The sequence below is a fragment of the Falco punctatus genome, assembly GCF_963210335.1.
Source record: "Falco punctatus genome assembly, chromosome: 4".
NCBI lineage: Eukaryota > Metazoa > Chordata > Aves > Falconiformes > Falconidae > Falco > Falco punctatus.
Genome location: NC_137583.1, coordinates 11,877,853 through 11,904,617, shown reverse-complemented (window position 1 = coordinate 11,904,617; position 26,765 = coordinate 11,877,853). Strand labels below are relative to the sequence as shown.

Below are 26,765 nucleotides of genomic sequence, written 5' to 3'. Positions count from 1 at the left end.
GAGAAACCTGGGAGACAAAGAAAGAAATTCATTCACACAAGCAGAAGTTGCAAAGGTAAGGACCACCCAGACTAAATGTGAAGGTAAAAGAGGGTACATGAGTCTACAATGAATAATAAAAAGACTTATTTTTATCTCTTTTACATAAAGAATATTAAATGAAAAAAAGTATTTGAAACTGGTAACAGAGAATTTACAGAGTATATAAGTTAACCTGTGGCACACACTGCCACATGATATTGGAGGCAAAGAGCTAAACAAGGCTTTAAGAAAAATGCCTGAGACACGTATAAAAATGATGGCAGTAATCCAAGCTCCATTACAGCGAATAAAAATACTGAATGAAAATAAATTCTTTCACAGCAGGGCATGTGTCAGCCTCCAACTGACAACGCTTCGGAAGACTCTTGTCAAAGTTGTTCTCCAAAAGGTTTTTTTGTGGTTTTGTTTTGGTGAGGGTTTTTTTTTCCATCTTCCTTCAAAGTCTTTGAAAACTGACCACTGTCAGAAGAAATAGGACAGTCTCTGTGTTTGATTCAGTGCAGCAGCTACTGCCTTGTAAAGGAGTATATGACAATTATTCTCAGCATCCTACCATAAAGGTACTGAGTTGTCAACATCAACAATCCAAAACATCCTTCAAAAACAAATCTCAAGTCTCCTACTGTTGAATTCTGTTATCACGCAGAAGTGGGGACAAAGCCAACCTGAGGTTATAGATAGGGACAACAGGTGAGAAGAGGGGGGAATACCTTACAGCCTGGTCCTTAGAAGGAGAAATTCCAGCCCTCTACCTCCACACTGAGCCATCACATTCATTCATTCCCAGCCCAGCACCTCGGTACTACCAGTGACTGCACTCCAGCTGACCATCCCCTCTGAAAACAGCAGAGAAAGCTCACTTCTGTTTCAGAGCTGCTCCTCACCTCATCCCCTTACCGATAGCTTTTTTTTTTTTTTTTAAACATACACACACACACACATACATAGATATATAAAAATATATCTAAGCCTGAGTTGGAAGGTTTTAGCACAGTGGAAGGATAAATAAATAAATAAATGTCAGGGTCTGCGTGTATTCAACAAATAAAAGCAGAATTATATAAAAGAAACAGCTAATAAAAAAGATCGTTCTGTGCTGTGTTTCCATCCTTCCAACCATTATAGGAATAAAATTATCCAGAGAGAAGATCAAAAACCTTTTTCAAAACTAATACAATTAAGCTTTATTACACTGTTTCAAGTACATTTCTCTCCTCTCCCTTCTAGGCCCCACCACTTCCCACTCCAATCCAGACTAACGGTTGTAGGAATTCTTCTGTGTTATTTCCAGTAAAATGCTAGTGTTTAAGGGTCAGAAACTATCTAGTGTTTCAAGACAGCAAAGAAAACCTGTCCTTTCTATCTATTTGCTTTTGAACTTGCAAGAACTAGACGACAGTTCCTGTGCAGCTCTGCAGTTTGAATAGGACTATGGGCAAGCCACCTTACTCCCCTGAGATGATTCTGCACTAAAAATATCCATCACCTTGTTTAAAAAGTTACCCTGTAGCAACAGGACACGGACCTGAAAAGGGAAACACCAAATACAACAAAAGACTTCAAAAAGAGGATAATGCAGCCTGGACACAAACTTCTCCCCACTCCGTTGTCCATAAAGGGCAGACACACATACAGATTTTCCCTGCAATTTCCGTTTCACGAAACCAAAACCAGAGAAGAATATAATAGCAGCACACAGCATGAGACCAAGAAATTGCAAAAATTCCCTTTGCGTATGAACATATGGACAACTGTGATAATTAGAACGATAGCTGCTAGATTGTTTGCAATTTCACTGAACAATCCCCATTATCTAGAAATAGAATTTTAAAATCTGAATGCAACACCAAGTGGCACTTTTAATAGTTTATTTTTTAATGAACTGTATGGATTAAAAGTGTTGCAAAATTGTATCACGTGAAATTGCTCACAGGCATGTTTTAGCATCGATGGCTTAAAAAACAATGCTGCGTGGACAATCATGCAGTAGCAGGGAACGAGAAGAGCAATAGATGTGCCAATAATTTCCTACCATTTTCTATAATCTGTGATTTTCCCATGTTCCATATTCACCATCAGGCTATATGTTGGTAGTAAAACTGATTGATTTCTCTGTCTCTTTACAACCCACCTTTTTCATTGTTTGCATCTTTTCAGTCACATAACACAACTACAAGCCGGATGTATGTAATTCTTTGTCAGGAGGTCTAATTGCTTCAGATTGGAGAAGATTATTCTCCATGTTTATTAAAAAATAAAGACTACTTATAACATTATTTCATTTTGCCAGGAAGTGAAAAATGCATTAGTTCATAAGGAACAGCATGGCTGCTCCTATTTTTAAGGCATCAATTTTTAAAAACTCATCATGGTAAACAATTAAACAGAGAAGCAAATCCCACGTTTAGGGGAGAGATTCAAATCCCTAAATGGATTTTCAAAGGTCATTTCAGGCTTAAAAGATGCTTGACAGTGTCTCTTTAAATCACGTTCATTTCAAAGGCTTATCCAGCAAGAAGCAGGCAGTGCACTGCAGCACCATTCTTTGAACTGCTGGGCTCCCCAGAGAAAAATTAATAATACAACTTTAATTCACATTTATAGCAAGATTTGTGGTTTGGTGTTTTTTATTTTGGTTTTTTTTTTTTAATTTAGGAAAGGATTTTTAACAAAAGGAATAAAAATACAGGACGCTTGTGGGTTTTTTTTATTTAGCTTTCACCTAAGCCCCATGGTGAAAAATAAAATAAAGTGTGAACTACTATAAATCTTTTTCTTTAAAATGGTCCAGGTAAAACCCCCTTATCTTTCAAATGCAAGTTGCTCAAAAGATTCGGCTTGTACTGCTTCTTTATCACTTAACTACGTTAAGGAGTGGGGGGCAGAGATACCAGGAGCTGGTAGTTCCAGGTTTCAGTACAATGCTTCTCGTTTCTCTACTCTTTGGATCCACACAGATCTGTATCCGATCCCATTACTATGCAGAGGCCACAAATAAACAACAACTTAAGTCTTACCTTCCTCTCAATGCGGGCCAACTGCTCTTTATAGAAGGCCTCTTGCCGCTTCAACTCTGCCTCCCTGCCTTGCAGCTCCACAGCCTGGGAAGAAAAACAGAGCATCAGTAGAATAAGAAATTAAAAATAAAAAGTGTGAGTGCAAAGAAAGTGCATGGGATGCAGACAAACTAAATGGGAACTAAAGAAATCATTGCTCAGGACTGGTGTATGGGATCTTCTCAGTGGAACTACAAACCTTCAGTACTGCAGTTCATTTTGGATTATCCCCACAAGTTCAAAATGCTCTTAGTCAGTATCATAGTCAAACTCATAACCTGGATTTTATTTGTCCTTATTAAAACATCTAATCATAAAAAGGTGACACCTTCCTATTGCCTTTTTCAGAACTCCACCTCATCCAAGTCTTTTTCCATGAATCATTATGTTTATTACTCCAGTTCAATGTTCTTCACGTTACCTTAAAAATAAATCTCAAATCCTCCACTTTACAAACACTTTCCCCTTGGAATGTCAGCAAATCTCCACAGATTTAACACATCCCTACAATCACAAGGAAGATCTGAAACACAAGCAATACCCTCTCTACGCTGCAACATTTTTATTGCAACAGACATTCTCACTGACCATGCATTTGCTTTTATAGACATACATCCGACTACCCTGATAATTAAGTACTCTCTCCATATGTTCTCTGTGCATACCCCACCAGCACCCCCAGAGTTCCTCTGGCTGGGTGCAGATTTGAAGGGGATACTAGTGTCAAGAGAATTCCTCTTCCGTACCCTAAGTGTGACACTTCCAAAACGGCAAACTTGGTATACAAGCATGTGCTTAAGCATAACCTGGTCATCAATTAAACAATGCTCAATTTAAAAAATATAAAGTGTGTGTGGTTAGAGCAATAGCTTTTGCCTTTTAGCTCTTTACAACCAGCAGCACTTCATTGCATTCCCACCCCTAAACTGAACTAACATAAGAAAAAATGGCATAGACGGAACTAGGCCAAACTTTTTACGTTTAAAAATTACAAGAAACAATAGCAAGAAAAATGGCACTTGTTTTCTTCTCCTGTCCCACCCCAAAGTCTCTGTGGCCACATAAGTTATCGCCAGGCAGAAGACCTTTCAAACCCAGAATTACTAGTCCATTTAACATGAACGCAAACCCTGCAAATCTACTGCATCCCAGCAGCATTGCTCTTAACTTTTAATGATGATGATACAATCCCACAAAATGCTGGTCCAATATGATTAAGCAGCTAGGACAGAAACATCCCCATGGGCTCAGACCTGTCATTTTACAGCCAAAAGCCATCGTTAATGAAAAAAATTACATCTGAAAGCAAGTTGCTGTCCGTTTCCTTCTTTCTGCTCCCCTGCTGATAGAAATACAGTGGTATAATAGGACTTTGAAGAGATTTTAAAGTAGGCAGTGAAGGATGGTTGGTAAGCAAGAAAAGGAGTACATGAGACAGGGGAGTTGCAGGGATGTGGTGGTGGTATCTGTTTGTTTTTAAAATAAAAAGAAATATTTTTGTTTCCACGTTTGCCAGCCCAGTCAATAGGGTAAGACACAAGCACTATAGATACACATCTAAATCCTCTTGCTCTCAAAGACGTTTGATTAAAGGCAAAATCTCTGGCTTTGGTTTACTCAGAGCCGCTATATATATTCCAGCCCATGAACCAGCTCAAATAAGATGGGAGAAGGATGCGAATGAGCTGCCCCATACATGCCCCTGACCAAAGAGATACTACAGCAACAACAGGGGCACTGGTGGGCACTTTGTAAGTACCAGAATTATTACCATTTTCTGGTACGAGAACCATAGCTATCCTTCTCAACCAATATCCATCTTCTATACAAGAAAAGGACTAAGCAATTTCAACTGAAATGAAACAGATGTAAGAAAGCAGGGTGGTCTGGTGGATCATCAAAGGACCCTGATTCTCCTGCTGATTTTTCTACATAAAGCCCATAATATCAGATTACTAATCAAGTGACTTGTACTTCCTTAAGGAGAAAATAAATAAGGACAAGAAAGAGAAGTAAGATAGTAGTGACGTCTCTCCACAATTCAGGTGGAAGGTGCTTTTCATGTGAAGTGTAATACAAGGAAAGAAAATAAAAGTCAAAAGATGATCTCTTAAAAATGCAATAGAGTTTTGCTTCATCTAAATAAATTACGTGGCAGTGCTACTCTCCTCGTGTAGCAGACTATTCTGGGAGCACGAAACCAATACATGTAACAATACTGGTAAGAGGCTTTATTCTGTTTCTGGCAAGACATCGGTCCACACCCACACACACTCACTCATCTTTTCAACCTATGAGCTTGCCTGACCTCATTCACGAAGAAATTCAGCATATTTATGCATATGAGACCTCTGGAAGGTAACACAAACCAAATACCTAATCTCTCAAGTAGGGTGCTGAGATGCAGACACATTAGAGGTATGCTGATCTGCATGATGACATCCTGCATGGAATTCCAAGCAGGCCTGACGGGAGGGAGGATGCCCACAGTGAATAATGCCTCCACACCAATGCACCCTGCAGCAGACAGACATTCTGTTAGTGACTTCCCCAGGATCTTGCAAAACTGATGTCAAAGAATCAAAACTGGATCTCCCAGCTGCAGACTATGATCTCGACATACTCCCCATTCTTCCCCCTAAGTATTTTTTCCCGTATTATCTCCCGTTATGTCCCACTTATTGCCCATAAGTTCTACGATGAACCAGAGGTTGCAGAGAAAACTTCTACTTGCAACTCAAATGCATCTTCAATGCCTTGCTTGTTTTTCAAGAGCTGCTGATGTTTCAGTGCATTGAAGTACACTGAGAAACATTCCACTTGTGAGAGATCCACTTGAAAGTTGCTTTCTGTTTCTCTCTATCCCCAGCTGTTATTACTAGAATCTTTAGTACACTTTATGATGTTTGAAGTATGAATGGTACAGTCAGAGCATGTGTCATTTGAAATATTCACTGTTCCAAACTGGGTTAGGCAACAAGGGACATTTTGTATGAATACAGGATATTTATTAAGAGTTCCTCTAGTCCTGCTGCTTGTTCCCTACCTGAAGTCAGAAGCCTGTGATGTCCCAGTCAGAACTGGCTGCTATGGAGATGATTACAATTTCACAAGGGATTGAGATTGCAGGTGCCAAACAAAGCATCAGATACACTTTTCACATAAAGGCCTTCAGAACTAAAGAAGGAAGGAGAAGGGAAGACATGCATGAAAACACACTGGTTTGAAAATAATATATCAGAAAGTTGCATTTCACATCCACGCTGCAGAAGCTACAACGGAGTTTGAACTTATAATGCAAGAGATGACCAAAGCCCAGAGATGACATCTAAGAAATTATAGCATAGAACACAGCAGAGAGTGTGGTGTCCAAGAAGTATGAATACAGAAACAAAACAGAGGGAGGGGAGGAAGAACATACATAGTTGTAGAACACATGAATGCACCCAAAACTCAGAGAAGTAGCATGGGACAGCACGTATTTGCAAAAGAGAATGCATGCAATAAGCAACTGCCCTCTGTACAAAAACTATTTATAAGAGATATTCAGGAAATGTTCAAGAATTTCCTTTGATGGTGTCAGAAGTTACAAGCACTGCGTTCTTACAAAAGGACAGCAAAGGTGTACTACTAGCATGCTGCTACAGCTTCCGTGGTTATGGATCCATGGTCTGGTTGAGGGCTCTTTCAAATTCTTGCTATGTTTTATCTTTACACTTTTTCCACAAGCCCAAAGTTTTTCAGGTTATCTCACTGTTGCTTTGAACAGTGACAAAGAGCTAGGGCAGAGTCATGTGCGATTCTCTGCCTCCTCCCTTTATCAAGTAACCCATTTAGAAACAAACTGTGAAAGCACATTTCTAAAGCTACGCATTACATACTGGCTCAACTGAAGAATTCAAGCACTGGCCTGCTAGCTGACACACAGGCCAAAAGAAATATTTTACAAGCCTCTTAACTGAGGTAATGAAATATTATTGGTTCATTCTCCATGAGCAAAGCCAGACACTCTCAGCCTCGTCCTGAACTGACACCAACATGCAACACATCCGACTGTGCAACTGATCTTCTAGAGCTGGGCTTCGCTCTAGCTACATCCATTCACAGATTAGCTTTTGCTTCGCCCTCCACAAAATATCACCAGATTTTTACAATTTTTAATCACAGTCCCTTCTCATCACCTTGTTAAACATGAAAAATAGGAAGGAAATCTGCTCGAAAAAAAGGGGCTTGTGGCAGGGTCAGATCACAGTAGGGAATGTGGCACCCAGAAATTAAGTGCAGCAATAGCACAGCCCACAGCTGATGGCTACCATCAGGCTGTCTCTCTCTGCAATACTGTTGAGATTCTGGGATTTGGGGAGAGGGCATGGAGAAGACTCTACTGAGGACAAAAAAACCACACCCCTCTCTGGCAAAGGGCAAGCTGAGCTAGAAGGAAAGGTCCATACCTCAATCTATACAGAACTTCCTCAAAGGCAAGTCACAGCACTTGGCAAGATTATTGCAAAAATATTTATCTTCCTGGCAAAACACATTCACCAGTCACAGACGAACTAGTGAGATGACGCCTAGAGAATCAGTCAGAGGCAATACAGGGAAATAAGCTACAAGGATAAAGGAAAGGTCCTTAAGTCTTTATAAAATGCCTTGTTTCTACACCATCCTGTCTTGGCTGAGAGGAGTTATCAGCTTCCCCCAAAGGTATCCACTAGGATCTCTGCAGCGGCACAGCAGAGATACTTTGGCTGGGTACCTCAGCTTGCCACACTTCACAACTGCAAATTCTTATACCTCATGCTTTTCCATGTCTCTTCCAGTGCTGGTAGCAGTCCAGGTGGTAGGGAAAAAAACCAAATGCTATTAAAGGCTCCAAGCTAGAAGGGATTGACAGCAATTCACTAAAGAACAGAACTAGCTCCAAAATTAGCTAGTTGGCATGTTCCTGACCAAGCCTAAAGGGAATGGCAGAGCTGAAAGGGCAACACTGAAACACCATGAGGCAGGCTGCACACATCATGCCTGAAACTGAGCAGCAGAACTTTACAGAGAGGCTTGTACCAGACAAGTAACCATGGGGGAGCCTTGACTCAGCCCCCACTGCATCACTAGAAATACCACCATTACTGTGAGGCTGCCTACAGTCACTATTCCAGACACGTGAGGCCTACAAAATCACTTACTTTTTGTCCTTTCTCTCATTCTGTTTAAAGGCAGGCGACTGGGTTTTGTTTTGTTTTAGAACCCAGATACAGAATCATTGCCTTAAAAAGCAGTACTGGTGTAACCTTCATTTCTTTCTGTTTCTGCTGCTCTCTTAGCCAACAACACACATCACCAAATCAAGTTTGGTTTCAGCAGCTGTAAGCTACACAAAAGGAACCAGTGAAAATCTTTATGGAGGAAATAATATGCAATTTTCTAGCTGAACACCTTTTAAAATGTAATGACAGAAAATAAAATCCTGCATCTGTGCTCAGCAATAACAATCTGTACGCACGCAGTAACAACATGACACTTGGAATAAGCAAGATCCAGACAAAAAAAAAAAAAAAAAAGGAAAGAGAGAGAGCGCTTACCCAGGCGTCCAAATCTGCAGGCTTGGAATAAAGAGAGCACAAGAGAGAAAGGAAGAGAAAAAGAAGAAAAAGAGAAATCAGTGATTTATGGAGGTTGCCTGCTGCTGCACAATATAGCTTTTAGGATGACAAGTTTAGAAAAGTTCCTTAAAAATGACAAGCATCTTCAGCAGTGCAGTGCTGTCCCCTGTTGGGAACAGTGCTATTAAAACAAAACAGAAGCACATGCACCCCAAAAAATGAAAACAAAGCAAAGCCCCCAAAGACTGTTGCAGGACTCCCCTGTAGGGTGGAAGGTAAGCAAAGACAGCTGTGAAACTGCCAGTTTCAGGTCATGCAAGGTGCTGCATGATCTTAGAGATGCTGACAACTACAACATGGACCAACGAATGTGGCAATGCTGGGCATACTCACAAAGAAGCAGCCAACAACTCTGCTGTTTCCAAATTACTTGCAAAGAACAAGTATCCTTTTGCAAGGGCATTTTTGGATGCACAAGCTGACCTACATAGCAAGTCATCTTCTTTACTGGACAATTTCAAAGAGTGCTTCCTAACAGAAAGCCAGTTGACTGATCAGATTTCCAACTAGATCCCTGTACACAGGCAACTGAACACATCTTTAGTGCACAGTTCAGACCTCTGCCAAATCCAAGCTGCCTTCACCTGCTCTTTCTTTTGTTGGCAAGCCTATTTAAGTATGAACACAAGCAGATGAAGCAGGCTGCAGTATCACCTCTTATTTATTTATTACAACTTTTTACTTACCCAGTAACCCAGCAGCAGCAAAGCAAGTATAAGATGATAAACATTTCATGCCCATTTCCAACCCCTTCTGAAGCCAAGGCATTTATGAGGCAGCCACAGCTCTCATTTGTTGTCAAGGGCTGCAAGCCTTCCCTGCCTCTCAGGACTAGATTCAATCAGCAGCACATTCGCTAAGCAGGAACTTCAGAAAGGCTGGTCTTTTTTATTATGATTATTTATTTGAGGGGAGTTGACAGGGCAGGAGGAACTTTCCTCTTGGTCATAGTTCAGTGCCAGAGGGAGCAGACGGTGGAGCGCAATATGTTTATGGGATCTGCCATCATTTTAATGGCACAGAGCAACTACTTCAGGTAACTGAGGGATGATCTGTCATCAGCTATGTGTGTCATCCATCCTCATCCTTTTCAACAGCTGAGAGGGCTGGAACTGAGTATCTACAGTTCAGCTGGGGGAAGCCCATTTCCCCTTTTCTGCAGACAGGTTTGATACAGCAGCATCAAATCCTTGGCCAAACAAACCAATACACAACAGGTGTTCACCAGTAATCACTGACCAGTCTTGACAAAAGCCTGGTTTGAATAACATTTTTCTTCCTGCTGATTTTTACAGTCAGGACAGATGTGCTTAGTTTTGTTTTTACATTTTAGCAATTGCAAGGCTGTCCATCCTCAGCAGATGGACAGGAGGAACACAGGGCTCTTTATGGTACATGTTACTATTTCAGCAGGTAGGTCATGCACACCAATAGCTCTTTACTGGATGTACATCTGTCATCCCTGGGGTGCCTAAGCCATTAACTGTCACATTCCTGGTGGAAAAATGCTTGCAGGGCAAACTGCACACGAGGTACTAACTCAGTGGCACTACGCAGCCGCTGAGAAGAGAGCAAGGAGAAGGAACCAGCCCTATCACCAATAGATGGTCCCTCTTAAACCCCTATAAGATAAAACTGTAATTCTGCGGTTGTGCATTATAAGGAAGGTAACACTGTTCGCAACCACAGGTCACCTTTCCACAGGTACTGCCAAAGGCTTCAATTTTGTCATCTTTCAGGAGGGGGGAAATTATTACTCCAAGACTAGACAGATATACTCCTCTGACTGGAAACAGGGAAATTAAAACAGGTGTAGATGCAGTAGGACATATTGCTGCATTGGGAAAAAATAACTACATTTGCAGTGAAGCACAGACTAAATAAAATATAATAATAAAATAATACAAACATTAAAACCCAAGAGGGTTACTAGTTTAAGTTTCGCTATCTCCTAACCATGTGCTAAGATCTTTTGTGGACCTACATTTACCAAATTGACTGATAAGAAAATACACAGCATGTCCACTAATATTTTTAAAGTTTAAGTAAACTGCTTAAGAAATGAGCAACATCTGGGTTCCTTGCTTCCTAACCAAGTGAATCTCACTTCCAGCTGCCAGCTCGGGGCTTACGAGTTTTATAATCACAGCCTTGGAACACAAGCCGCCATCTAGCACCCTTGGTCAGTACTGCTGAACTCTTCTTCTAAAACAAGAGTTCATTTCTCTTCGAGGCAACCCCTTGGATAGCAATTACAGGAAGCTGAAAAAATACTAAAAATACTGGATTTAATCATTTGGGGTCAAAACCAAATCAAGATATTATTCTTGACGGCATCGGAGGCAAAAGATTAATGAACCAGGATCCAGGTCAAACCACCAACCCCTGTCCTAGGTATTCATTTCACAAATCTCACATTTGAGCACTGATTATTCCGGCAGGGGATGCTTCCCCACGTATGTATCAGCAATCCAACTTCCAACGAAATCAAGAATATGGCGCCAAATTAGTATTTCACACATACGGATAACTTCCAGCATCTTTTCCGAAACCCATATACCACATCACCCACAAGTGCCTGCCATAATGCATACCTCACTCATGTCTGTCATGGTCTGGGCAAATGTGAAAATGGCAGTGAGCAATTAAAACATAGTTCTGCGATTGGTGGTGAGGGAAGGAGCAATCAGCACGATAAAACTGCAGCCTTAGGAAGGGCAATGCCTTTGTAACCTGACTGGAACCAGCTTCACCCTGGATTACCTTGCTGTAGTCAATAACTCTGTCATGTAACTAATTTCACTACAGCATGACCAATGACTCAGGAATCCAAACTACCAGCATGGTAGAGATCTCTTACTTCAAACTCAACACAGAGTATTTCTAGGGGCACTGCCAACTTTGGGAGTGGAAGATAGAGTGGGAGAAGCGAGAAATGAGAGGCAGCAGGTGCCCAAAACCCAAGACAGCTGCTGGCAACAACTTTTGCACTCATGTCAGTATCTGAAGAGCTCTGCAGCACATATTCTAACATCTTCATGACCAGACTTCATCACTGAATGAGCGAAGAGTCATTTCTTCTTAAAGGCAATTCCAGCTCTAAAGTCTTCCACCATGGTAGGAATTAAAGCATTTAAAGAATACATCTAGACGTTTTGTATCCACTCCAGACCTTTAAACGCTTCCAGTTTAGTGGAAAATTGAAGCAGTATCAATATTAAATGTAATGAGAGTCAGAGATGTAACCAACTGACAAGAGAAAGGAAGCAGGAAGAGACACTGAACAGCAATCAGTTTTGAGGAAAGGCTGTGATGAAATTGCTCAACTAATGTACACAGAGAATACACAATTCTATAAACATGAAGATGGGAAGCAGCAGAAAAACCCTCTGCCCTTTTATGATGCAGGGACAACTGCACCTCTAATACTTACAGCATTGCTGCAAATAGGTTTGCAATGCAGACAGTTGATAGTTTTCATTTAAAACAAAATAAAGAGAAAACTATTTTATAAAATCCAAAGTAAACCATCTGCTTTCATTGCTTGCTTTAATACTTCATCCCATTCCCACATTCTCCTTTTCCCATCACCACTTCTATACATGCACACATACAGTTTTCATTTTGTAGGCTGCCAACAGACAAGGCATTCAATGTCTATAGAAATCTTGCAAAGCGTAGGCTCTCTAGAGATGGATGCTCACGATGCTTATTTCTGGTAGCAGGTGAGTCAACAGCTCCCTCTAAATTTTTACCTCCTTGCTTAAATTCCTACTCTGCCTGTTAGACATAAGAATCTCCAAGTCCCTGACCAATTGAGCAAAAAAGAAAAAACCTCCAGAGAAGGCATCATGAAATTCTGCATTAATTATGACTTTCTATCCCAGAAAATATTTCAGACCCTACTGAGTCAATGAGGTATTTTCTCATAAAGCTAGAATTAAAGGCCACTCAACTCTTCTTGGATTATTTCTAGCTCATAATCATTAATACAGACTCCCATTATGCAAGCCTAAGGGTGGCATATGGCTTTCTAGGGATAGGACAGACGGAAGAAAATAACAGTTACGCATACCTACATCCCAATCTCATTTCTGTGCATGCATATGGGGACATAGCTTTCCCTTGCCAGATTCTTAAATACCAAATATATTAGCTTCCGAGTCAAACATAGTACTTCAAATACAACCACTGTTTTGGGGGGAAAAAAAAACAGTTAAAAGAAAAAAATCAAGATGACATGCATCATCAACCCATGTGCCTCCAAGCTGTAAAAATGATGAACCACATGAGTTCAGGAATTCCCTTCCCACATTTGCTCCCAGACACTACATGCAATTTTTACCTGCCTCTGAACAAAAGAGATATTTATAGGCACCAGGTTTAGCATAGTACAGTGAATACAGATTTCCTGCCACAAGATTAGAATCTAGTTTATTTTTAAAAATATTATCTCAAAAACTATACAGTTTAAGAGAAATACAGTTGACTTTGGGGTTGCTTTTTAATACAGGCAACGACTGTCTTAATTACATGCTTAAGTAAGAAAATTCTGGAAAGCCTTCAGTCATGATCATGTATCCCATCTCTACAAATCCCTTCTGCAGGTGGAAAATCAGGTGCACTTTCAAACTTCATTTTCACCCACTTTAACAGACTTGTAAGTTCTCCCTGCTCTTTCATCCCGGACACATGCAAAGCACACTTCACACAGCGTTACAGGCTTAGTACCTTTCCAGGGGCAGAATCCAACCTACCAGTTTGCCAAGATATATGTGGGAAAGATATACAGTAATCAATATTTAGTATGTATCAAGTGGATTTCAAAGCCTTACAGAAAGGGCCAAAAAAAGCATGGGGGACTCAGGTCAAAATAAATGGCCTAGGCTAGTACACATACACAACCATCCTTGTAGTAAGGTGTTACCTAGAGAGTATAATGGAGCCAAAACCATGTAGAAACACTAATCAGACTGCCCAAGGAAAAAAAAATATAGAAGTGAGGAACTTCACTACTATCCCCTTCATTTCTATGATCACTAAATAAAGATAGGCAGTCAGCACTAAATTGCCCTACAACCAGTTCTGAAAACGTACCTCAGTCTTCGCCTGCAGCATTCCCTACATCCTAGGCCACAGTCAGTGTTATGAAAAGGCTGCCAATTAAGTTGTGGTTTTGAGCTATAGACAAAACGTCCACTAGAGACTCTGATTCTTGCTTCCAAAGCACTTGCAACCCACTGTGTGTTTTAGGAAGAGAATATAGTGGCTCTGGAATACATGCACTCTCAGCTCCTCACAAGGCTGTGATCAGAGAAAATGCTGCAAGGTTCATCTTTTAATGAAGTCCAAGTATATCATAATGAAATCATCTGCAAAAAGAAGAGTGGAGATTCAGCAACAACAAGGATTTCAGGCTATTGTAAAACTGTATTCTTTATTTTTATATTGCTATCTCCAGGGCATGACTGTATCGAGAGCAACCTGCAAATCTATGTCACTGCCAGCAAAATTTTGATTTCCATTTGATAGGACAATTTGCAAACAGCAGTTTTCCACATTGTGCAAGTGCTCAACATTTGTAAGAACTACAAGAATTCAATGCTGATTCAATCCCCATTTACTGGGCAAGGGAACAGACACTTGCTCAAAGGAGATGGCTTGTAAAAATCCAGGGCATGGGGAGAGCATTCTGTCTTTCTACAAAGGAGCAGTACCTGGTAGTCTCTCAGCAAGGATCACAAACCAGGTGTTGCTGCTGCCGTGAAGAACAGGCTACAGACTGCATAGGGTATAGAGGTAGCATGAAGAGTTAAGCAGTTTGAGGAATTTTCCTTAGGAAAAGAAAACAGAACGTCACTCGTAGTGGAGCTCTTGAAGCTCAAAAATCATGCTACATGCTTTTTACAAGGGCATGTAGTGATAGGACAAGGGGTAATAACTTTAAACTGAAAGAGGGTAGATTTAGATTAGGTATCAGGAAGAAATTATTTACTGCGAGGGTGGCAAGAACAGTTTGCCCAGAGCAGCTGTGGATGCCCTGACCCTGGAAGTGTTCAGGGCCAGGTTGGATGGGGCTTTGAGCAGACTGGTCTAGTGGAAGGTGTCCCTGCCCATGGCAGAGGGATTGGTGATAGGTGAACTTTAAGGTCTTTCAACCCAAACCATTCTATGACTCTATGCTAAGGAACCAGAGAATTATTTACTCCTGGACCTTTTGATCAAAAGCAAGAAGCTTGAAATTCAGCTTTAAAATAGCATATGCTCTAAATATAGCAGTCAGATGACCTGACAGAGCTAAGATTCATGCTTCATGAGTTTGCAAATTGAAAGAGTCAATTCAGCTCAGAGCATCACAGAACCTTACAGACAGATTGCTGTATTTATTGTAGTAGATACTATTTACTAGCATATCTCCACACTGTTTGCTCTCTAATTATAGTTGGGGCACATACATCATTTACTTTCTGTGAGCTCTTCTTGTATGCTACACCTCCAAAGTCAATGAAAGTAATTTTAAGAACCTGTTGATTGATTTATTGATCAAACAAGTTGACCAGTGCAGTAGACTAGAAATAACCAGACAGGCAAGTGATTTGATAAATATTCCTGGAGATTAGTCACTATAAGCACTGAAAGTCAGGGAGAAAGAAATCCTTGAAGGTAGGTTCAGGCATTTTTTAGAATCTATATTAACAGCTGGCCCTAAAACCAAGCAGGTCTGCATAAGGAATGAAGTACACTCCCCAACTAAATGTTTGAGATAACTCTGTACAATCCAGTATTAGCTATCAAATTCAGTAGAAGCAACTGGAAGAAGTTCAGCTATTACCAGAAACAAATGTCAGAAGAAAAAGGAAGTGGGAGGTGTTATACAAGAATCTGAGGCAGGAAAGGGATACTTCTGACCAAGGCCATGGAATGGAAGAAACACGGGCAGAGATTGTCATCCACAGGCTGCTTCCAGTACTTGGGACAGTTTTCTGGAGATTCTGTGGTGGGACTTCACTGCAGCTTTCACCAAGCTCCAACAGCAAGGAGCAGATCATGGCCCTGGCCATCACTGAAAACCATAAACTCCATCTATGAAGTATTCACTGCAAAGGCCTATTTTTTCCCCTGTGGATTTTCTTGTGATTTAATGACGTTCTCAATTAAAAGTGTTTGGCAGCTTATCATAAAACTAAGCTGAACGTAACTTGTACTCCTTTTACACTGTCCACTCAGTTGTGTGAAGAACTGTCATCCAACTCAAGCAAGAGGCAAATTAGGATTCAACTCTGTCGCATAGGAGTAGTTTCCTAAGAGGCAGAGGAAAGGTACGCTAAGAAAGCAGAAGGAAAAGGAAAAAGCTTGCATTACTACTATTATTTGTACAATATTTTAGACAGCCTTTTGGAACTGTGGCTTTGGGGAGTTTACATCTATCCCCAGGACAACAAAGGAATTAAAATGTCCAAGGAGGTCCATAGCTTGTTCCGCAAGCATAAAATTAAAGCAGAAAAACACCAAACATTCAGGTGCAGACAAAATAAATTAGCAAGATTGAATTCACAATCTCTCATAATCTCTCAGCATTTTTTAAAATAAATGCCACACTCATCAAAACAGTCTTTAAAATAAAAACCTTTCAAACCTTATTGATTTCATAACATTCTCCTTTCTGCCTGTCATATATATATATATATATATATATATATATAAAAGATACATATAAAAACAAAAGAAAAATCCACTCCAAGAAACCAACAGTCCACTGCTCCCTTTTCCATTTAGTATTGGTTATACACCCACAGAACCCTTAAAACATTTTAAAGGATCAAGCTTTTCTTCTCATTAGTACCACCATCACGTTGTTCTGAACTGTGGTCATATAACCTTTTGCACCTTTTCTCTCTATTGAATCAATCTCCCCTGGCAACTTCTGGTGTGGCACTCCGCTCCTCCTGCCTCCGGCTCTTCTTCCCTCACTAATTCTGTGTTCAGAACTGTGAAGCACAAAATTAGATGTTTCAAATTAAGCAAGGAGAGAGAATGAGAGAACCTTATTAAATCAACATTAGCATCAGAGTGTCTTTAAAAGAGAAACTCAATTGCAAAATATTACTCGAATCTGTAAAGCTCTTTACATTGACAGAAATGAGACAGGCAGCAGCTGAAGTCATCTTCCTCTGCCCCCACCTTCCTCTTCACCCTGGTCACAGTGCTTGAGCAGTAAGAGCAGGATACTTTTCAGACCACAGCCCCAGAGGAAGCAGAGCTTACCTTGAACTCACAAGCACTGGAATTGCTAAGTAAAAAGGACAAGGTCTGCTAACATGACATTGGTGGGGGGCAAAACACACACACACACACACACACACACACACAATAAAAACATATTAACGGACAAGAGCAGACTCCCTTCTCCTCCCAAGCTTTCTACAACACTGGTTGTTTTCTCAAGTCACATTACAAGTTACAGTCAATTCTTTACTTCTTACAACAAGGCAGAGAGCCATTTCAAGTTTTAGTTTCTGTTCTCAGTCCCCAACTATCAAAATTACTGACACAATGGCAATAATCTGCATATTCTGATCCAAAATGACTTAACTTTCTGAACATGAACCTCCAGTTCCCGGCCAGATATCCTTAAACTCCTTTTCAAGATAAATCAGTGGAGTATCATACCACTCCCCCTCGCTGCATAGCTAGACATGCTGTTAAAGCCAGAAATCACCCCTGAGCCCACATGGTCTTTAAATGTGACTTTCCCTTGGCAATTCTTGAATGAGAGCTGATATTTGCACCTTGTGTCAACAGAATGAGTGTACAACACCTTACACCACTGTGCAGCAGGCTACATACTTGTCTGCTGGGCTGCCACCTAAAACAGGGAATATCTTGGCAGTATATCTTGTAGGGAGAGTTTGTAATGTGTCCTGCTAAAGGTGCCCTACAGAAACAAATCCTACTAAAACAACTTAAGAACAAAAAAAATATATATTTCAAAACTATTCTAATTAAATAAAATCAATGTTTAGAGTACCCATTTAGCTAGGGAATATGACCCTGAAGGCGAGCAATATGAAAGTGAAGCTCAGTTCCTGATGACAAAAAAAAGCTTTCAAAGCATTTTGGGGTAAAACAGACACTACTTCAACAGAAATGGAGACTAAAGCTTTTGTTCAGTCTAGTCCTACTGCGCAATGGAAACTTCTGTATCTCAGACACTACTGAGAATTCCGCGAACAGAAGAAGGAGGATAAAAATAACACCTACAAGAACTAGTGACAAGAAGCTAACTTGGTTGTTAAAGGGCTGTGTCTAGTCAACATTCTTGTTTCATAAAATAAAACATTTCATTTTCACCTCAAAGGGCAACCGCAGCAATACAAGACTGTTTGGAGCCTTCCAAAATTAAAGAGTCCAATGAAAATGAGCAATTTAACATTCAATTATAAAAGCTCAAAAATGGGGAAAACAGAAAAGCCAGAATGAAGCGCTAAACCTGGGGCCACCCTCAATGTCTTTTCAGGCTGGTAAGAAGTCTTCACTGAAACACACTTGACTGGCTGCTACAATCCTTTCTTCCAGGAAAGGACAACACCAAGCAAAAATTTAAACCATTTTTTCCTGTTCTCTGCTGCATCTAATTTTTTTCTAGCCTCTCCCTAGCAGTCTGGCACAGAACTTGAAGCAACCTGTCGTTGCCTGCAAATCCCATCCCTTGCTTTTGTGGGGGTTATCACATCATGCCTTTAATTCAGTGGGACAGTAACTATAGTAATTAACTAAAGTGATTAGTTCCCATTCACATGCCCAACACTTTCAGCTCGAGTGCTTCCATTTTGAAAATCTTTCAGGAAACAGTCAACTTTTACTGGCCACACAAAATGTACAACTATAAGCAGAACCAAGAGTGGAGACAATTTTTGTGCAACTTCCACCACCTGTTTCTTAAAAACCATTAAGTCAGTTTGATAACTCAGCATATACCAACCCCAGAAACAAACAATGAAATATGTAAGTGAAGTCACTTATAACTGAAATCTTGGAAAAGTTTTAAAAGAAACACAAAGTTTTAAGAACCAAAAACACATCAGGAACTAAACAACCAGAGAGTTCTGAAGGGTTTTATTTTTGTTTTCTAAAAACACACCATACTACTCACCTTCAAAGATCTCAGCAAATATCAACATATCATGACAACACTTCTTGAGATAACTACTATTCCAAGAAAACTAAAATACAAGCAAGATGCCATATTTTTTCCTGATTCATGCAGAAAATACCAGACGGGATCATGACTGATAACAGAGACCCAAACCGCAGAAGAAACAAAGATTTTCATCATCCATGTATTTGTGCAGATTACTGAAAAGAGAACAGTCACAGTGTACTGATGCTTGCCTGTTAATATCCTTCCAAGATGGCACAATCAGAAAATTATCTCAAAAGATCTAAGTATAATGGAATGAAAGGTTACACACATTTGAGATGAAGGGAAAGAGCTGGAGCAGCAAAAAAGCAATCCCTCTTTCATTCTTAAGTCTCTAAGGGACTCGGGAAGCAGCAGCGAATGGTGGAAAGCCATCCACCAAATCCAGGGAACTAATATTGCTTGCAGTAATTAACTCACTCTAGGTGTCAGCCTGCCACCTACTACTGTCAGTGTGGAAAACTTGCTGTAAGCACCAGAAGGATTCTGAAAGAGGGAATGGAAACACTAAAAAAGAAGAGGCAAGACACACAAAACAACGCAAAGACTCGCAGCAGCCTTTCCTTTCAGTAGTAACTGCTGGCTGCAGCACTCAGCCCGCTTCTGAGACATCGGTAAAACGGACCAGCCTCATCATCATTCAGTTTTTCAAGCAGCAAATTGGGAATTAATATTCACGGGTTCTATGACTGACATAATTGCAATTTAAAAAGGGCAATTAATCATCAGCCACACTGGTGGCTGACTTGCCAGGCTGGGATCCTTTCTCTCCACACCTGCCAGCAAACTCCAGGAGGCAAAAGCATCACATGCACACACAGAGCCAGGAAGTACCTTTTTTTTCCCATTGGGGTTTCCCCGCACACTGTGCCCCATGAGGATCATTCACTCACCCCTCCCCCTAGCAGCTCCATCACAGTGTCCAAACAATCTCCCTTGTCATGTGGATAAGGAATGCTCCCTCCACTTGTATCTCACTCACATCAGCCAGGAGAACTGAGGCAATGAGCTCCATCACCACCATTAAGGGCTTTCTCCTCACCTCCCCGGGGTTTTTTTCTATCTTTTCATGAACTAAAAATTTTAAGAGTGTCATCTCATCTCATTCCTACTTGGCATGTATATTACAAAGGTGAGAGTACAGATCCAGAGAACTAACATAAGCTCATGGAAACTTCAAACCTGGCAAGTGCTTTCCATAAGATGAGTCAAAAAAGCCACTAAGGCAGTATTTACGTCCATACTCTTATGGGAAATTTTTCAAGCATGCTTTAAACAAATTCAAAAACCAAGCCCATGGTTCTGGGTATTAGTTCTGCCACTATAAGATCTTTCTTACAGTGAGCATTCATTGCCAGGTGTGGAAAAGTATTTCAACCAACAGTATTTAGAGAAGAGACATTTTGAAAATTGTCAAAAGTGTTCAGGTTACCAGAAAGAAAAAGTTCTCAGACTAAATTACTGTGGGCTGAGCATACGACCTCCTGCAGGAAGTAGAATTCTTAATATAACGTCCTTTCCCAAGAGGAAGACAGTCATCAAACTGACCACCATATTATGCCAGTTTACTTATATGAAAAGTACATAAAACATTATGGTGATAAATACCATAAAAAATAAGTATGAGATTGATGGAAAGATTCAGAGCTCAGCAAGCTGTGAGGTCTTCAAGTGACATACTTAAGACTATGTCCTTCGGCCAAAGAAAATATACAATGTGCTTCTAGGCCAAAGAAATCTTGCTCAAACAGGTGCTACTGCTGCCAGCCAAGCACAACAGATACGTAGGGACTGAGGATGTGTTGCCACACAAGCTGTACAGTCCTCCCCTCCTCATTCCTGCCAGTCAGCAACCAGAAATTGCCTCCATCATAACAATACAGGAAAATAATTCAATGCTTTTGTATGTGAAAGAGAGTAATTTCCATCCTAAGAATGAAGTCAGGATGGAAGCTGCAGCACAACTACGTATTGCACATCTTGGTCAGCGTTCCAAACAAAGGTAGTTAACAGAATGCCTCTTCCAGCAGATAACACCAATAAATGGCCTCATTTCCATCTATTATAAGATAATAAACAGGCTTTGCTTCCTCATACTGTCCTCATTTCTATCAGGTCCCTCTCAAGATTTGCTATATTTTTGACACATGCTCCAGGTATTCTACATCCACAAACCTCTGTGCATCACTGCAAGTTAAGTAAGGTGTCTACAACCCACTTCTCTCAACTCTGTGAAACAAGGCAAGCACAATTATGAGCCCCAAGGGTTTAGAAATCTCTCCCAAACAGACCGTTACTTTCCAGCAACGCAAGTATCACGTTGCCCACATGCCCTCTGTTCAGATAGGACCCTGTCCTCTGTTAACAAAAATCACACCTTCACAAACAAGAGAGTGTGGTGTTGAGAAATAGCAGGTATTTCACTGGAGTATGTATCTTCTCCCAGTTTATTAGTAAATACCCTGTAACTCAGTTGCACTTCCTGGCTGGATCAAAGGCTTTTACTGGGCTCTTCTGCACGCCGAGTGTCTGTTTACCAAAAAGAGAGTAACAAAGCTGGGGCGGGGAGGAGGAGAAAAGAAATACAAAGAATCTTTGTCAAACAAAATCAGGGCTCCCGGGCTCCTGCCCAGGATCACGAATGATTCATTTCCTACATTACTTGGGCTTCCAAATTTTCCTAACACCTGTAAGCTTAATGCCTCCAATCAGCACTCACTCACATCTTTGTCTTCAAACCCTTATTATGAAGTTTTGATAAGCTTTTTCCTTCCCAGCATCTCTAACTCCACAGGGGTAAGAGCCACTAATAGACAGACCAAAATCCTTGCCTCTTCTATTACCTACATTTAGCAATCAGCAACTGCCCAAGTACTGTGTGAGACCCAAAGCACTGCCATGTATTACACACTTACCTCTGCAAAACCATCGTGCACAAGTGACAGCTTCCAGGCAGGGGGGAGGGGGAATTGTGCAGCTTTGTGATAATTAAAGCATAGACAAGCATCACTGCTGTAGAAAATTATGTATTAGCAGTGAAATTACTTAATAGAATGAAATAAATTAAGCCAACTGTTTTGTTTTAAAGGGAATTTAGGGTCTACCAAAGGTGCTCAACTGACAGCCCAGGAGAGCAAGAATGACAGTCCTCCATCGTTCACAAAAATGGTATGATACCACAGCAGCCTGGCAGGCTTTCCTGCCCATCCAGGCACAAGGGGAGCAGAGAAGAAGCTGAAGAAAATTTCAGCCTCCCTGGTCATTCAGGCTCTGATCTGTCTGACGAGCACCCACACAGGACCAGTCAGTCACTAATTATTGAAGAACAACTGACTGGGATCATTTCTTAAATAAAGACACTAATTGATGAAATGGATTACTTCAACCCACAGACCTTCCATAGCCCACCCCCACAATCATCCATCAGACAAAAAAAAAAAAACAAACAAAACAAAAAAAACAACCATTTTTAATCAGTGTCAGTACAGACAAGACTCCAACCAAGAACAGAAACAACAGTGTAGGTAGGTACATAGCCCACAACAAAACCACCTCCTCCTACCAAGCCCACAAGGTCTTCCCCCATCTTCCCCTCTTGCCTCAACAATTGCGTACCTACGCACACTCCCACTACTGCTCTTATCTAGATGGCTCTCAACAGCGTCCTCCTGCTTGTTAAAACAAGGACTCTCAAGGTCAGTCAGAATTTATAAGGCAGCCATTTCATCTTTTGTGCTTCTCTGGCTACAATCCTTCCTAAAAGCTGCTGAACATTGGAGATTCTGCTGGGTCTGAAAGCCCTGCCAACACCAGGGCCAATTAGGAGTTTCAGGATGATGCATATTAAAGTTATTATGGGAGGCAGTTACGCAGCCAGAATAAATCTTAACTGAACCTTTAAGTGGTTTTTATAACTCGTTTCTCCTTCTTGAAAACAGATGAAAAGATAAAAATCTCCCCAAAAATCTGCAGGGATTCCAGCCAACCACCAACTTAGCCCTTAAGAGAAGATTCTGCCTTCAAAGCAGTAATTCATTTTGTCCAAGGCCAGCTAGATCATCTTTATGTTTTAAACTCCAAATGACTCAGATCAGTCAGAAACCTACAATATCAGTGAAGATTGACCTGAGATACTGCCTCTACAAAAGCACTGCATACACATCCCAAACTTCTACTGAAAGAAACTCCACTGGTTTTTCAGTACAGCCCTTCTTAGGCAGTCTACATAGTCTGACTGCAGACAGTCAAAACCAAAGGGACACAGATACTATAGCCAATTTTTACAGACCAGGTTTTGTAGGTTTTATCCAATTAGAAGGCTGGGATGTAGGTCAAAACAGTGAATCTTAAAGAGGATCTGAAGAATAGAGGCAGTGACATTAGTTTTGATAGAGAGCACAAGATGTCATTACGACAGCATCTGCCACTATCCTCCCACCACTTCTCAAACCACACCAACTCTCAGCTGCAGTTATCTACCCCTCCAAGTACTACTAGAAACCAACCAGAGAGCTGAAGACCAAAGAGAAATTTGAGGTGGCTGAAAACATACTACCTAATTTGTGTGGAAACCTGCATTGCCTTCCCAACAGCCTTGTCCTCCACTCTGCAGCTGGAACGCACAGCAACCTCACAAGCTGCTAAATCCATGCATTAAAGCATGAAAGCAAGCCCCAGGAAGCATGGTGAGAAAATGAAAGACAGAAGCAGGCTGATTCAACATACATCTCCAGTTCGTAAACTCTGTCAGTACATAGTGGCCTCACAACTCTAAATGTTGTATTTCTATAGAAACCAATGAACTTCAAAAACTTAGTGTAAGCTCATCCTGAAAAATATTATGGTAACTGTTGGAGAAGCTAGAGACAGAATGAAAACAAATAAGAAAAAAAACTTTGTGACATTTCATTGGTATGCAAGCAATTTGAGGGCTCAGCAGTTGCAGGTCCACCCCTGGAAAGGAGTCTTCATGGATGTACCTTCAGTGCCATCTTCAGGAAATACTCACTGCTGCTGCAAAAGTGATCACACCACAGGAAAAAGAGTATGAACTCAGGCATCATCACTGGCACGCAACAGAGATGCACATTAAAAATCTTTGTTCCAAAATAAAAGTACTACAGCTAGAATCACATCCCAAAGAACTGAGGAGCAGAGCACAGGGTCTGCAAGACCAACACACAGAGCAGCCACCGGGCTGAGCTGTGGTTTTAACCCCAAATAAAACACATAATTCGTCTCCCAGGTTCTGCATGAGGCAGGTAATAGATTTTCACAGACACTAAATTCAAAGGGTATTAATGAGCATATGCTGTTTATGGATTGTTTATTAGACTCTATTTGCAGCATCATGTTTTAAAGGCTCACTTGAAAATCCAACAAACTCCCTACCTCAAAAATAATTTTAAAATAAACAAATCAAACCCACTTTGCTAATGAAGCAAAAAGTTCCATAAGAATTCAGAGTCAGTAATAAAGAGAAAAAAATAATGCACTGGTCAAAACAGACATGCTAATATCATTTATTTATATACACACACGTGTGCGCAAGATGTACCGTAAGTCTCTGGACAGTATATTGACTTACCAGTAGATGACATGAATTATCAAGTAGGAAACTTAGTTCCGAATCCGTCTACATCATAGCTCTTAAAAGAGGCAAGTGACTTGCTGAACGCTACGGTGAAGCCTAACCAAGCTCAACAGCAACATCTGCTGGCCAAGGAGCAACAATAGCAAATTAGTCTAATTATACAGAAGTTTATTATTCGTTCTTACAAAGATGTGAATTTTTACTACAGTTTGAGAATACCCAGTAAGACATATTTCTCGTGCAACAAGCAGATGTAACTTCTAAACACATGTGCAAACAAGGCAAAATTCTGCCTGCACTGGCATGCACACACAGTCAGAAAAATCTTTCATCTACCATTACCTGCCCACCAGGATACTTGACAGCAAAACACAGAAATTAAGAGGGGTTAAAATTCATGTTAGTGAGACTGGTGCTGGAGAAAATCTATTCTGTCTAGCTGCTTCAATCCCGCCTGAAGAACACCATGGTACCCCTGGAACTACTTTCTTTCCTAAGGGAGCAACGTGCATTTGCAAGGCCTGAGGCGTCAAAGTATTTATCAACCACCTAGTCCCATCTACATCGAGAAGAATGGCAGCTAAGGCCATTTGAGCTCCTTTCCCTCCAGGTGCCTTAACACATTCCTTATTAACCTGGGAAAATGAGCCTGCTATGGCAGAATGACATTATTGGAACAGGAACACGGCTACTGGTCCCCACTTAATTTGGGCACAAACTAGTACTCTAAGATTAATTACAATTAAAACTCTTATTTTTTACCCGAGATGCATAAAATTTGATGAACTACTACTGAACTGTTCTAGAGAAAAGAAAATGCAAGTGGCTGGCAACAGCTTCAAGACTGCATTTAGACGTTCATCACAATCTGGAAAAAGGGCCGAGTGACCTGAGACCTGGCTTCTGAAAAGCAATCAGATAGGAAAAGGTGTTGACGCATCCCACTTCTGTTACCCGTACAGGAACACTGTCAAATTCTTACTTGACCAGAGAACCACCTCTTTTTGCTGTATAACAGGAAATCACAGGCAAGTAGGTTGTAGTTTGTTGGGTTTTTTTTAATAGAACCCTATGATAACCTTCAGTTGCACAAAGCTTAGAAAAATTACACTGCAAAATGCTGAGCCTTGAACAGGAAGAGGCACACTGGCTGGGGGGGGGGGGTGCGTGCAACTTTTTACATGATGAAAAACTGTAGACCACATTGACATTCAGTATCATTAAAATACTAGTTGGCTTTGCAGTTTAAACTTCTCATGCTTTTTCATATTTTGTTCCTGAAACAAAAATCATTTACCCTGAAAAGCTAGAGAAGAGGGTTTAAGAAACATGCAAGTTTATTTGCAGCTGACTTAGTTTTTGTTATTGTTGTGGTTTTGGTTTTGTTTATTTTTTTGAAGTACTGCTATGTTTTGTTTTGTGGTGGTTTGTTCTTTGTTTTGTTTTTGTGGGGGTTTTATGGGGTTGTTTGTTTTGGTTTGTTTTTTGGTTTTTTTTAACACATCCTTATACCCAATCCCCCTTATTCCAGATTTAGCTGTTAAACTTGGAGAGCATATCATATGAAAATACAAAATGACTGATTGCTCAGGCCTTCAGCTGGGAAGACGACAACTATTGTAAGGAACCGTTTGTGTATTGGAAGTTCAGAAACTATAGAAGGGAGTCACAGTTTCAGTTGACAGTGCCAATTACAGCTATAGCAAGATGAACACTGAGGAAGATAGCCATTCCGCTCAGACTCTAGAGAGAAGGGAAAAGGAGAGAGAAGAGATACAAGCCTATATAGAAAAGAAAGGGGCTTGAAGTCATCTGCTAAACAGCAAACCACTTTTTCCATGGCAAAAGCTGAAGATTCAGTCACTGTACATGGCAAGCTCTCAGTCTTAATTGGAAGGGCACTGGTTATTTAACAAATGTATCCTTAGTCTAATGTACTACTCAAGCAGGTATTAAACTATGGAGCTTTTTTCTTTTGGACAGTAATTATACATTGCCCTGATCTATCTGTCTGTTTGATCAATTTTTACCCTCAACTCCTACTGCATCATTCTTCAAGTTTGCCCATTATCACAAAGTCTTCAAGGATAAAAAGGCTCTAAACCCCCAATGTAACACACAGACAGGAAAAAAAGCCAGCTAACTCTCCTAATTCCTTCCCTCCCTCATAAGCTTGCAGGTGTTCTATTTTCATTGTCTAAACAAAAATCAAA

The 26,765-nt window shown here is 40.6% G+C and overlaps 1 protein-coding gene across 8 annotated transcripts in view; it reads right to left on the bottom strand.

Annotated features, from left to right (window-relative positions):
• CHCHD6 (coiled-coil-helix-coiled-coil-helix domain containing 6) overlaps positions 1 to 26,765 on the bottom strand; it is a 114,646-nt gene that overhangs the window by 71,708 nt on the left and 16,173 nt on the right. For 7 of the 8 annotated variants that reach the window (XM_080384913.1, XM_080384912.1, XM_080384914.1 and 4 more), the window contains exon 5: positions 3,060 to 3,143. The exons of the other annotated variant lie outside the window; for it this stretch is intronic. In XM_080384913.1, coding sequence (XP_080241039.1) covers positions 3,060 to 3,143 — 84 coding nt within the window. The remainder of the gene's footprint in view (positions 1 to 3,059; positions 3,144 to 26,765) is intronic. 8 annotated transcript variants of the gene reach the window in all.